Source organism: Aegilops tauschii, chromosome 3, assembly GCF_002575655.3.
Source record: "Aegilops tauschii subsp. strangulata cultivar AL8/78 chromosome 3, Aet v6.0, whole genome shotgun sequence".
Lineage (NCBI taxonomy): Eukaryota > Viridiplantae > Streptophyta > Magnoliopsida > Poales > Poaceae > Aegilops > Aegilops tauschii.
Window position 1 is genome coordinate 113,416,427 of NC_053037.3, and position 13,019 is coordinate 113,429,445.

Sequence of the window (13,019 nt, forward strand, 5' to 3'; positions counted from 1 at the left end):
AAGCTCTCGCGTGGAGCGTGGAGGAAAGTGAGGATAAGGCCGCAGGGAGCCGGGCCAGCCGCGCGCGAGGTGGGGCCGCACCCTGTCGGCCAGCAGCAGGCCGATCGGCCCGCGGTAGGCTGACAGGGGCGCGCCCGCGCCGACAGCTCCCTCCCCCCTCGCGACGTGGCCAGCCCAATGCGAGGCCGACACGTGGCAGGCAGGAAGCTGTCGGCCGGCTACTGGCCGACTGCGCCCACTCGGCCTGCTGCGGGCTGACTAGGCCCAGTCGGCCTGCTGCGAGCCGACGGTGTATTATTTTTGAAAATTATTTTTTCAACGTAATATTTTTGCAAATTAATAAAAAAATGCATTATTTAAAAAATAGCTATTTTTTGTTTACATGATAGACATTTCTTTATATACATTTAACATTTTTGAAATGCTCCGTTAACATTTTTCATTTTTTGTGTAGAGTGATTTTTTAAGATATATATATATTTAGTATATTTGAAAGTCTAAACCAAAGTAACCAAAAAGTAAAGGAAGAAACTAAAACAGGAAACATGAAAAGAAAACAAATAAAGTAAGGTTGTGCCCTCCCGTGTGCCCGGGCCGGCCCATGTGGGGCTCACTTTCACGCGAGAGGGTCTTAGGTCTCGCTAGAAGCGAGACATAGGGGCCCCATTTCCTTCCTAGCCTATTGAGCTATGAACTTTGGGGTTTCCTGTAAAAAATAATGCTTTGGGTGTCATGTGTGGCCGTTCCTATTTCCCGCGTATGGCGGAATATCGAGGAAACGCGCACCTCCTGGATGCTAGCGACGCGGTATGGCTGGCCCATTTATGGTCTTCGGCCGTGTTTTTCTCCCAACGGTTTTCGAAGGTTCTGTAACCTTCCCTGAACCATTTATTTCGTTTCTTTTCTGTTGGTTTTGTTCTTTTTTTCCTTGTTATGATTGTTTCTATTGTTTAACAATTTACTAATATTTTTTCAATTCGGCATATTTCGAATCCGTGAATATTTACAAAAATTTAGAAGATTTTGAAAATTCGTGCTTTTTAGTTGAACAGGCAAACTTTTCATATCCGTGAATATCGCAAAAAATAATTAAATTCATGAACATGTTTCTAATTCCAAACTTTTTTCAAATTCATGAACTTTTTTTTGGTTCCAAGATCATTTTCCCGAGCATTTTTTTGAAATTTACGAACATTTTTCAATTCCCAACAATTTTTTCAAGTCGCAAAAAAATTATCAAATTTGTGAACCTTTTTCAAGTTTGTGGCTTTGATATTACGAACATTATGAACATTACGGGATGTGTCCTGGTCGTCCATTTTGCTTGCTAATGGTTGTCGCGACTGCTCATCCGTGTAGTTAGGTGAATCTTCTGATATTTGTTTTTAATATTCATTTGTAGGTGGTCTATGGATTCAAGCTAAAAATAGGTCTAGGGATTTAACATGGAGATCTTATAGTATTTTATTTGAGCTCCATGTTGTGAGCTTCACATGAAAGATGGAAACTCAGTTTGTGTAGCATTGATTAAAAAAAAGGTTTGTCTAGCATTCATATGCAAACGTGCATTCAATTTCTGTTAATGTATGGCATTGTTTTCTTACAATTTAAATTTAGGCATAATTTGCTATCTATTTCCTAAACATAGGTATTTTTTTTCTTGGGTACATACAAAGCATTTTTATATTTTTTTTATATTTTAATTAATGAACTGTTATTTTTCTCGCAAGTTATCTCTTACCTCATCAAAGTCAAAAGTGTTCTGGATTTCTTTCAGTATTACCGCAGCAAAGCGCGGGGCAGTCTTCTAAATAAACAAAAACTGGAGAGTTGATGGGATTAGCACAATCCACCGCAATGCCAAAAACAGCAGAAGCCAAATGATATCTTATTGTGCATTATCACTGCTGAAAAATAAATAAATATACCACACATACATCAATCATTTTGTGCCGTATGTATGATCGGCGCACTAGTACTTCACATAAGCGATTGGCATCTCTCTCATAAAATAAAACAACATAAGCAGTTGGCGAATGCAAAAGCTCCGCCGGCAAGCCGGAATGGGTCAAGCCGTGGGGTAGAAGGGCGAGGTGGCGAGGCCGCAGGTGCCCGTCCGCCATGACACGTCCTTGGCGAGGTAGATGTAGCCCTGGTCACCCCAGTCGTTGCTCCACGAATTCTTGGCGATCCAGTACTTGTTGTTGTCGCCGGGGCCTTCGCAGTAGCCGACGATGGTGACGGCATGGTTCACCCTCGTCGCCTCGGAGGAGCAAGGGCCGCGGTAGATGCCGCCGGTGTAGAACTGAAACTCCCAGGCGCTGGCGTCGATGTACACCGTCACGGGCTGCATCGCCACGGCAAGGGCCAGCTGATGCTCGTCGTTGGGCGGCACGGCCTTGAAGCCCTTGACGGACGCCTGGTTGTCGAACAGCGACTTGTCCACGTCACAGCTGCCCTGGATGCCGCTGTACGGGTACTTCGCCTCCGATGTGAGGCCGCCGCGGGCTGCCGCGAGGCCGAGCGCCGTGTCGGAGCGCCCACCGCTGCAGCCGCTGCTCCCGGTATCACAGTCCACGAGCTGCTGCTCCGACAGCGACACCAGCTCGCCGGTCCTGATCTTGTTCATGCCTTCGATGGCCGCCACGGCCGCGAACGCCCAGCATGACACTGACATAAATATGTCCATGCATGCACAACATAAGTAAACGTAGCAGAGCTGTAGGAGCGGTTCTATATAGGAGTATGTACATTATATCTAGCTTGACTTACAGCAAGAGCCCTGAAACTTGACGCCGGTGACGGCGCCGCTGGAGCGCCAGTCGACGCAGCACGGCTTCCAGGAGTGGTAGGGGAGGGGCGAGGGCTTGGGGGTGCGGAAGGCGGTGTTGTTGAACCCGGTGAACTGCTCGACGACCTCGCTGGGGTTGAGGTCGCCGAACCTGTTCATGCCCACCCTGACCGTGGTGATGGTCTGCGGCCCGAACCCACCCACGACGGCGTTCACCGTGGTCTGGCTGGCGAAAGCGCCGATGGAGTTGGTGTTCGTCTTGAAGATTCCGAACCGCTTCTCCTCCTCCTCATGGCATGAGTAGCGCTTCGAGTACTTGGTCATCCACTTGGAAAACCTGCTTCTCACCTCGGATTCCGGAAGCTCAAAACCCGCCGTCAGCGATGCCTGCAGGAGGCTCGTGAGGCACAAGAGCACGGCAAGGTATGGCGTGGAAGAAGCCATCTTGATTACTGTATCTTAGAGCCTTATTAGACTCTATGCTTGTGTGGAATACATATGCACCGGAGCTCATGTTTATATAGGCGCCTTGTTCGACGTGTGGGTTAGCGTGTCGTCGTTGTGGCTGGTGGCTCATGAGCTGTTGAGCGTGTGCATGCATGATCCGTCCGAAGACCTTTTTACACTTTGAGGAATTCCGTAGAAAGACTTCGGATCATAGCAGGTGAGCTTCTCGGTCAGTAGTCACTGGAGTAAACTTTAGGGCAGTTCTTTACATATATGTTGCCCGATCATAGGGCTTTTCTTACGACTCGTTCACGTTATAGGAAAAAATAGTTGATTTCATCACACAAGAAGAAGTCATTGCACGAGGTTGTTATGTGTGATGTATGAAAATGATGTTTACGTCCTGTATTTTTCTAACTTTTGTAGTATAATTCCCCGGGAAAAAAACTTTTGTAGTAATATTAACTGTTAAGTTCACACCTACTCCACTAGTTCTTTCGTAGAGTTTATGTGGGCTATGGCTTTGTCAGATATATCTACAATCATTCTTTTGCATCCACATCTCATAGAGGTTGAGGCACTCCTTCGAAAGTTTCTAAAGGTAGGATATGAACGTAATCTAAATGTCGGATTTCCGGCTACTTTGTGTCTATTGTGGTCTGCGGGCTTCTTCTTTTCTTGCGGGGTGTCTGTGAGCTTAATTATTATGGCAATTTGCTATTTTTTGCTACATCTATATAAAATTTGCTCTCAACTAACTGCAATGTCCGGTAGTATAAACAAATAGCTAGGAGTCTGAAAAGCCTCCACAATACCAAAGTGAGACAAAGTCATATGTTAAGGCTAGGTCTTTCCTTGTGGTTTCGATTTGTTTGTAGTAAAATACTAGGGTGGTTACTTGCTGCGCATATGGTTGGTTTGACAATTTGGTGGCATAATTCCATTTGCCCCATCCACTTCTACAAATTTTGGTGTTTGTCTTATTCATTTTTATCTGTTTTTATGACTAATTTTGAACAGCAGATTATAAATTAATTGCATCGTACCGACGCTGGAAACTGAGCCATATTACCATTAGTTTCATAGTTGGTGTTTATATTTATTTTTCAATGGAAGTACCGACGCTGCCCCTCTCCACCATACGGGCAGGTGGATTTGGCACAGAAAAACCACACATGATTAACTTGTCTAGACTATATAACACTGCGCGCACTGCTGTGGAAATTTATAGGAATCAAAATTATTGAAAGTAAAACTAGAATATATTAAAATGCTACCCCACTAAATTCTAGCCATATGAACGGTTGAAAAATAGAGGTAAATGTAGGGTGAATGCATGTTATATTGTCTTGTGACATTTAAGTTTAATTATTTGTTGCTAAAAAGATAAAAATAGAAGTTAATAGTGGGGTCGGATTGCATGTGCTTGATGATGTAGATGGCGTGCATGTAGTGAAATATTTGAAGGTGGAAGGATTGCATACACTTAATGGTGTTAATGACTTGCATGTGCATTTAAATGAAATCATTTACTTAGATATATAGGATATAAGAAAAACATGACCTAGAAGAAATATTTCCCAAACTTCTTTGATGATATTCATATCCGTGAAATGAATCATCTCACGAAGGAATTCATCAAACATGTGACTTACACACCCTTTCACCATGAGCCCATCAACCTTGGTCTTGTCTCGCCTTCTCTCATCAATTAAGGTGCATACCCATTCTAGCATAGTGGCCGCACCAACCTAGTTGGACTTAGGGTCTTGGTCTTTTGACGATCTTGTCGCCTACAAGAGGTAAGGACATCTCTAACCAAATTTCTAAAATTTAACTTCTCAAACGGCCTCTTCAAATATCAACTTTTCAACTTTAAGAAGCCAAAAAATGCAAACCTAATCGAACTCTTAGGTTTAACTTCTCAAACGAATTAGATCCACATGGAAGTCTCTCTTCCTCTTCTTTTTCCCTCTTTCTTCTCCCTTCTTCCTTCCTCCTTCCAAGTGGCCAAAGACGCCTTCTTGCCACTAGATGATGTCTATGAGTTAGCTAGGACCTAGGATATATGCATCGCAAAAGTAATTTGATGGAGGATGGGGATGTGCAATGTAAGTGTGCGACGAAATAGTCGAGAAAGTAGGTGAAATTCGTTCTACACGGGGCCTTTGCTTGGGTGCTTCTTTGCCGAATGGGTTCTTTCCCTCATTCTTCTACTATTCATGCTCTGGCATGGTTCGAAACACGAGGACTCACCGGAATTGGCGATGGAGGCCGGTGGCCACTTTTCCGTGAATCTTTTCTTCATGTATGTGAGCTTTCTTATGCAGGTATTCCTCCGCATGAGTAGTAGCTTTGCTCGTGGCTGGGGACGATAGGGAGGAGCATCGTCGGGGTAGGGACAACAATGAGGACCACAACTATGGCCCGAGAGATTTGGAGAAGATGAAAAAGTGAAGAAAAAAGGTTCACCAGATTCTTGTCTGAATTTGATGGTCGGGTGTTGACGGGGTTGCGAGGTGTCGGTTGGCTTGCAGGGTGGTCATTGGTGGCAAGGAATGCAGCAAGGCTTGTGCCGACATGAAGGTGAACGAGCAAGAGAGAGGTGGCTACGCGCAAGAGAGAAAATATTTTTAAGAGACTGTGTTTCAGCCGCTCAAATTTGAGGCCCGCAGACGGTTCTTCTAAAGAAATTGAACAGCTAAACCTTTTGGGTGCTCATCTAGGTGATTTTTTTAGAACTTAAGCCCTTTTATAAGTTTGTCTAGAGATGCTCGGATTGTACTGCAACACTGGGTAACCACCAAGATGACGATGACCTCAACGCCCACTTGGGCCCCTCACTCACAACCCGTCCTTGACCTATGGTTCCAATATCCTACCCTCACCTCCACGGAAACTCACCTCCAATATCCAACCCGTCCATATTTGCTTCAAGATTGGTGCATTAGTTTATGCCATTAACCCTTAATAAATGCACTAGGGTCCGTCAATACCCATTTTTGGCAGAGTTGAATGCGTCACCCATCCTGCCTCCTATGCTTTTTGATTTTGTCTTAAAATCTGAACCTACTGTATCTTTTGAACTGAAAGCCCGGTTTGCAACGAGTACTTTTGAATAAGATCAATTTTGAATACATTTATACAACATTTTAAAATTTGACAGGATATAAATATTAAAACTTGATAGATATTAAGTTTTTCAAACTTATTATTCGCTCTACCAAATTTTAGTAGTTGAAACTTGTTGAACTTTTTAAAACTTGTCAAAACGTTGGAGCCCCCACATTGTTCTAAGTTTCAATTCTGAATTAATGATTTTATAGCTTATTTCTATTAGGTTTCAGCGGTTGAAACTTAGTGAAATTTTAAAACAATGTCAAAACGTATTCAAAATTGGTCTTGTTTCAAAGTTCTTGTCACAAGGGACAAGAATATGAAACAAAATATAAATTGGGCTTACGATTCTAGAGATATAGCATATTCAAATTAACAAGTGAGAAGGAAAAATATGGGAGGTTAGGTGGGTGGGGCATGTACTCTCTGTCAAAAGTTGTACCAAAAACTGGATACATGAAAAGAAAAGAGGAACCTTACTTCACGCGGCCGCCTCCTAACCTAGTTGTCGCCGCCACAACTACCACCACAGCTTCGGTCCTCCTCCTCCTCCTCTTCATCCGGCGGCCTTGTCAGTGGAAAGAGAAGTGGGAACCAATCCATCTTGTTTTTTGTTACGTTTTTACTTCTCCAGCAACATTGACGAGGTGGTGGCGTCGATGGCGTGTTGGAATAAGCTCTCTCCAGTCTTTCCCTACCTGGACGACGTCTGATCTGGTGCCTATGAAGAACCTATGGGGGTTTGTGTCCCCAGATCTGTTGGTTCCCTTCAGGTCTTGGCAGTTCTTGTGTCTTTTAAGGAGAGCTTATGGCTGGCTATTGGTGCGACGACTTAAACATCTTCTTCTGTGTTGTTTTGTGGCTAGGGCCAGGTTATCCAACCCTCTGTGCTGATGTTGATGGATTCAAGCCTATTCTATGTGGGGTGATCCTCCAGCCGATACTGCTTTAGCGATTTTTAGACCTCGTCTTAAGGGGCGAGTGGCTATTGCGGTCTTCAAAGCCTGATGATGAGGGCATTCGCAGGTGTCGCCTTTCTGTTTTGTTGGTTTTTGGCAATTTTCAATCTTAGGCGGAGGAAAAAGAAGACTAGTATGATTTTTAATGTAACTTTATTGTGTACTAGTCGTTCTATGTTGGGAAAACACGGGTGGCACTTTTTGACAAATCCTAATTCCCTTTGTGCAAGAGTATTGAAGGGGCGTTATTTCCCTGACATAGACTTCATGCATGCTACTACGCCCAAGTCAGCCTCGGCCACTTGGAAGGCGATCATGGCAGGGAGGGAAGCCCTACGCAGTGGCTTGATCTCCCGTGTAGGAGATGGCAGGACCATCGATGTGTGGACCGATAAATGGATTCCAGGTACAATATACATGTCACCTCTCTCTAGGCCACCGAACACTAGCATTGAGCGGGTGGCGGATCTCATTGATACAACCAATTGGTCTTGGAGACAGGAGGTGGTCAGGGATACTTTCATTGCTCCGGATTCCGAGGCCATTCTTAATATTCCCATTCGGCATGGAGGAGGTGATAATTTCCTTGCTTGGGCGTTCGAAAAATCTGGCACTACACTGTGAAGACGGCATACCATGCTCTTGTGACTCAGAAAGAGCGTTTGGCTCTAGAGGAAGGGACGGCTACCGGGACCTCAAATGATATGATCAATAGATGTGGAAAGCCTTGTGGAAATTGAATGCCATTCCAAAAGTGAGAGTTTTCCGGTGGAGAGTTCTTCGCGGGATTCTTCCAGATGAGGCCACTCTCAATCACCGACATATTGCAGAGATTCGTCGATGCAAAGTATGTCTAGCTATGGATGAGGATCTGAAACATGCGTTAACTCATTGCTCACATGCTAAGCGCTTCTGGGAGGAGGCATGTACATGGTTTGGAATTCGGCTTCCTCGTCTACATCCGGATTCGTGGGCTCGAGATATCATATGTGACCCACGATTTACTGATGATGATCGCGCTAAGATCACTACTATTATGTGGTCTATTTGGCATTCCAGGAATCGTATTAAGCACGGTGAAGAAGGGAGAGATCCCACGACGACGATAAGAGCTACGAAGGAGGCCATTGCGCTCCTTCTTCACTTGCCGCGCAAGGATGCGTTGGTATTGCCGGGCTTCGGGTGGCGGCCGCCTGATGATGGTTTTGTAAAAATCACCACCGATGGAGACCTCAATCTGGCAGATGGCAGGGGGGTGCGGGAGGTGTTGCTCGCTCTTCCTTGGTCCTTCTAGGTGCCTGGTGCAAGCCATACTTGGGGATCTCGGACCCCTTGATCATGGAGGGACTTTCTTTGTGAGATGGAGTTCGTTTTGCTTCTCTTCGAGGATTCTCGCATGTGATAATGGAAGTTGATTGCATGGAGTTGGTGACACTCTAGAACACTCACCATAATTCTCGTTCAATTGTGGCTCCTTTACTACTAGAGATAGGATAGCTAAGTGTTTATTTTACCTCTTTTGTAATACAACATGTAAGCAGGTCAGCAATCCTTCTGGCGCATTTGTGTGGAAAGCATGCTTGCACACTGAATGTGACCAACATCTGGCTTGACGAAACTCCCAGCTTCTTGGTGTCCAGCCTATTGGCTGATTGTCTCAAGAATGTGTTCATTTAATAAAGCTCTTTGATTTTCCCCTAAAAAATCCATTGTACTGGCCTTTGTATTCCTCAATATTAATCAGATCTAAGATGATCTTTGGGTGTCTTTATTCATAAAAAAACTGCATGCAAGCAGTAATTAAGCACTAGTCACATAACCACTTCCCGAATTTTGTCACAATCATACGGTTGCATCTTTGCCCCCCCCCCCGCCCCTGCGTGCCACAAATCGTCTCTCCTTAGTTCCATGGATCAAGTGAGTTCTCTTTGCCCATTCTCACATGCTTTGCTTACTGAATTTTGATTAATCTTCTCATGATGGTAATTTTAGGATATGAGGTGGCTCGTATTTGTCTTGTTCCCTCAAACCCATGGCCAAAATTTTCAGCTTACATGGCCGTTGTTTTTCATAAAGGATGTGTTGCCTGACTTTAATAATAAAGCATATAGGAGCTAAGAGTCGCTGGTGGGGGAGGGATCAATCAATCCCCAAGTCCCTCGTGGGGGCGCTAGCCTATCTATTTTGGGGACTTTTTATAAAGACTAACATGTGGGCCCCACCTGCTATAGCAGTCAAAATAACTGTTCACTGTAACGGAATTGTCTTTTGTGCCATGTGATCTGATAAGTGCCCCGCATCTATCATAACCGCGATCAATTTTAAGCCAATCGATAATTAGTGCTTTTTTGAAAAAACTAGACAAAATCGATAGGTATCATGAAGAAAAAAATAAAGTGGTAGTTCTATAGAATTCTAATGCGAATTGTAGATAGTTATTTTTTTGCTATTTACTCTACTCCAAAAAGGTCATCTAAACGACTTCTCGCACCACTCACAACCTTCTAGCTAGTTGTCTAGATCTAGGTGGAAGTCTGAAGGACTCAATCCCAGTACACGAAGGTTGGTGATGAAATGATTAAGATGCGATTAGTCCTTTTGCCCACTCAAGGCATTCCAACGGCTACAGGAAAATCACCAATTTATAATAGGCCATTAGATGGGTTTCAATACTAAGAATACCATCAATGCATGATTTATTCCTAATTATACACAATGCCCTGGCTAAGGAGGCAAAGCCAAGCTGAGTGATATGCAAATACGGTCTCGAGTCCCCTAGACCAGCCGAAGGAAGGAGCAATGTTGGGGGGGGGGTAGTTTTATTGGGAAGGTTTCGTAGGATTCATGTACAAAGCTCTTAGGTGTAACATTTTTGTGAAGGAAGTCAGAAAAGCCAGCAGGTGCCCACCTACACCCGGTTGCCTCTCACATGACGCTCCGTAGAAACAGTGTGAGAGAATGCACCTAGGACGTGTTTGGTTGCTCATCGAGTTTTCACATTTCTGCCCAGCCAGGCTCTGTGGAGTCTGTCTCGATTGGGCCAAAACATGAACCATGTTCTGCAATCCGTTTTCCTACACGAACCGAGGTTGATGTTCTGCTCAATGGTGAAACTTATGTGTCACACACAAGTTACCAATATCAACGAGCCACCAGGTTATGTTCTTGTCTGTCTGCCAACTGGAAACTGCCTTGGGCAGTGTTGCAGTGAATGGACCAATGGGAGGCAATGATGGAGGGAAGCAAAAAAGTTAGACCAAGTCATTACGGGATTTAGGTCTCAACATGGGCGACGGTTTAGCAATAGGCTTGCTTTAGTGCTTTAATCCTTTGATGACCGGGGGGTAGTTTGATTGAGAAGGTATCGTAGGATTCCCGTGGGAAGACCATAGGTGCAACTTTTTCTCGAAGGAAGTCAGAGAAACTAGCACGTGCCAACCTACACCTGGTTGCCTCTCGCATGGCGCTGCACTTAAAATGCGTGAGGATTCACTTAGGGCGTGTTTGTTTGCGCCTCGAGTTTTCACTGCCCAGCCTGGGTCGGTGGAGTCTGTCTCGATTGGACCAAAACTTGAACCATGTTCTGCAATCTATTTGGCTACACCAACTTCAGTTGCTAATTATGTTATGCAAAATGGTGAAACTTATGATTCGCACGCAAGTGACATACTCAATGAGCCACCGGGTTATGCTATTGTCTACCAATTGGAAGCAGCTTCAGTCGGTATTGCAGGGAATGGACATAGGGGCAACGATGGAGGGATGCAAAAAAAAGTTAGAGCAAGTCATTAGAAGATTTTTGTCTCAACAGTAGGCTTGTTAAAACTGAGCTCTCGGTGTGTCATTTATGTACTGCTTTTATCGTTTGATTACTTTTTTTGCGGGTATCATTTGATTACTTTGTGGGACTTGTCAATCCAAGACATTGTAATAATTGGTTGTGAAATGCATTTTCTGATGCGGTGATCGGAAGACTTATTTTTTACCTGTCCAAAAATGTGTTTCTTTTTTACTCAAACAAATCAGACAAATAAAATTACATAATTAGCTGGATCCGCAAGATGGCACGGTATAGGAAACCAGCATAAAACCAGTCTTTTAGTTGTCTACGGTGGAAATAGTTTTGTGTTGTTCAAGTGTCCCTATGATTGCACCGTGGACTATTTCTTCTTCTGTATATAGCCAGATTCGGCTGGCACAACTGGCACTAAATGATGTAATAACAAGTGGATTCGGTTACCAATTTGTTGACCACTCAACATCAGGTTCTTTGTCCAAGTCATTAATACGGGGTTAGATGTATATGCACATAGAAGAACTAATTTCATAGTGTCCCGGCAAATAAAAAACTATTTTCAGAGTGAGACACCAAGTCGTACCCTAGAGAAGAAACATGGTTGAATGCTTCGTGGACATGTAATACGTCCGTATTGTTGCGCGCGTCAGTGTAGCTTTTCACGAGCCGCCTCTTGCATTATTCAAAAATTTCCAGCCGTTCAAGGATTTCCAGTGCCGCATGTGCATTTGACATTGTGCGTAAACCGTATTTTCTTCTACATGTAACCCTGCACCTCCCACTTCTGACTGTTTTTTTTTTTAAGAAAAACTTCTGACTGCTAATCTTTTGCCAGACGAGCTAACGACATTCTTTGCTTAACAAACAAAACCCGGATAATAAAAACCAGCAGCCACGACAATTTTGAAAGATGCGATTTTTTAGTGCTTGTTTCTCTGTCGGTTTTTGGTTTTTAATTCTCTTTCCTATTTCATTTTTTCTAAGTCAGAAATTTCAAAAATTGTTAGCATTTTTAAAAAATATTAAAAATATAAAAAAATAGTTTAGATTTTTAAAAATGTTTGTTTTTTGTCAGACTGTTTGCAAATGTCAAAATTTGTTTGCATTTCCAAAAACAATGTTCGGAAAATTCAAAAAATGTTCATATTTTCAAAAAAAAATTGTTAACATTTTTCAAAATGTTTGGAATTTCAAAATTTGTTCAAGTCTTAAATAATGTTTTCAATTTTCAAAACAGTTGCCATTGTTCAAAAAATGTGCTTTCAAAAATGGTTTGCCGGTTCAAAAATTATTCGATTATGAGTTTGTGGAAAGTTTAAATCAGGAATATTTGTTGACATTCTGAATAGTTCTTGAAAATATGATTTTTTTTACAAACCCAACCAATTTTTGAAAAATTCGAATATTTTTGTAATTTATGAACCAAAATTTAAAAACCTTATAACTCCCGCTGCTGACTGCTCGTCGCTAGCCACATGAACTAATAAGCTTCAGTGTCTAACTAGGAAATGCGGATTACAAGAACTATCCCTCAGCGACTGGTTTACTATAGCAACCGGTCGTTTTCTCATTATTTCTTTTTTCCCTTTACTTTGTTTTTGTTTCTTTTCAAAAAATGCTCGTGCTTCTAAAAGTTGTTCAAATTTTCAAAAATGGTTCGCCTTTTCAAAATTTTGTTCAAAAATATAGATATTCATGTTTTTAAAAATTATACTAAAATTTAAAAAAAAGTGTCTTTAAAGATTGCTCAGAATGTCAAAACCATGTCCATTTTTCTCGACATCCTTGAAATGGCCTCAAAAAACATTATGTGGCCTTGTATGACCAGTTCAAGGCACCATGCGAAGTTTCTTGGATTTTCGACAAGTTCTGCATTTCCTGCAGTTTTCCTGATGAAAAAGACTGATAA

General features: G+C 42.9%; 1 protein-coding gene across 1 annotated transcript; it reads right to left on the bottom strand.

Moving 5' to 3' along the window:
- Positions 1-939: 939 nt before the first annotated feature.
- LOC109749189 (ervatamin-B-like) lies at positions 940-3,276 on the bottom strand. The gene is made up of 2 exons (XM_020308173.4): positions 2,773-3,276; positions 940-2,670 (listed from the first exon to the last, which is right to left on the bottom strand). Exons 1-2 carry the CDS (start codon positions 3,233-3,235, stop codon positions 2,069-2,071), a joined length of 1,065 nt encoding a protein of 354 aa, XP_020163762.1. The 5' UTR covers positions 3,236-3,276; the 3' UTR covers positions 940-2,068.
- Between the last annotated feature and the right edge of the window lie 9,743 nt (positions 3,277-13,019).

Coding starts and splice junctions, on each gene's coding strand:
- LOC109749189 (XM_020308173.4), bottom strand. CDS start 3,235: ATGGCTTCTTCCACGCCATACCTTGCCGTGCTCTTGTGCCTCACGAGC. Junction 2,671..2,772: donor CAAGTTTCAGGGCTCTTGCT/GTAAGTCAAGCT, acceptor TATTTATGTCAG/TGTCATGCTGGGCGTTCGCG.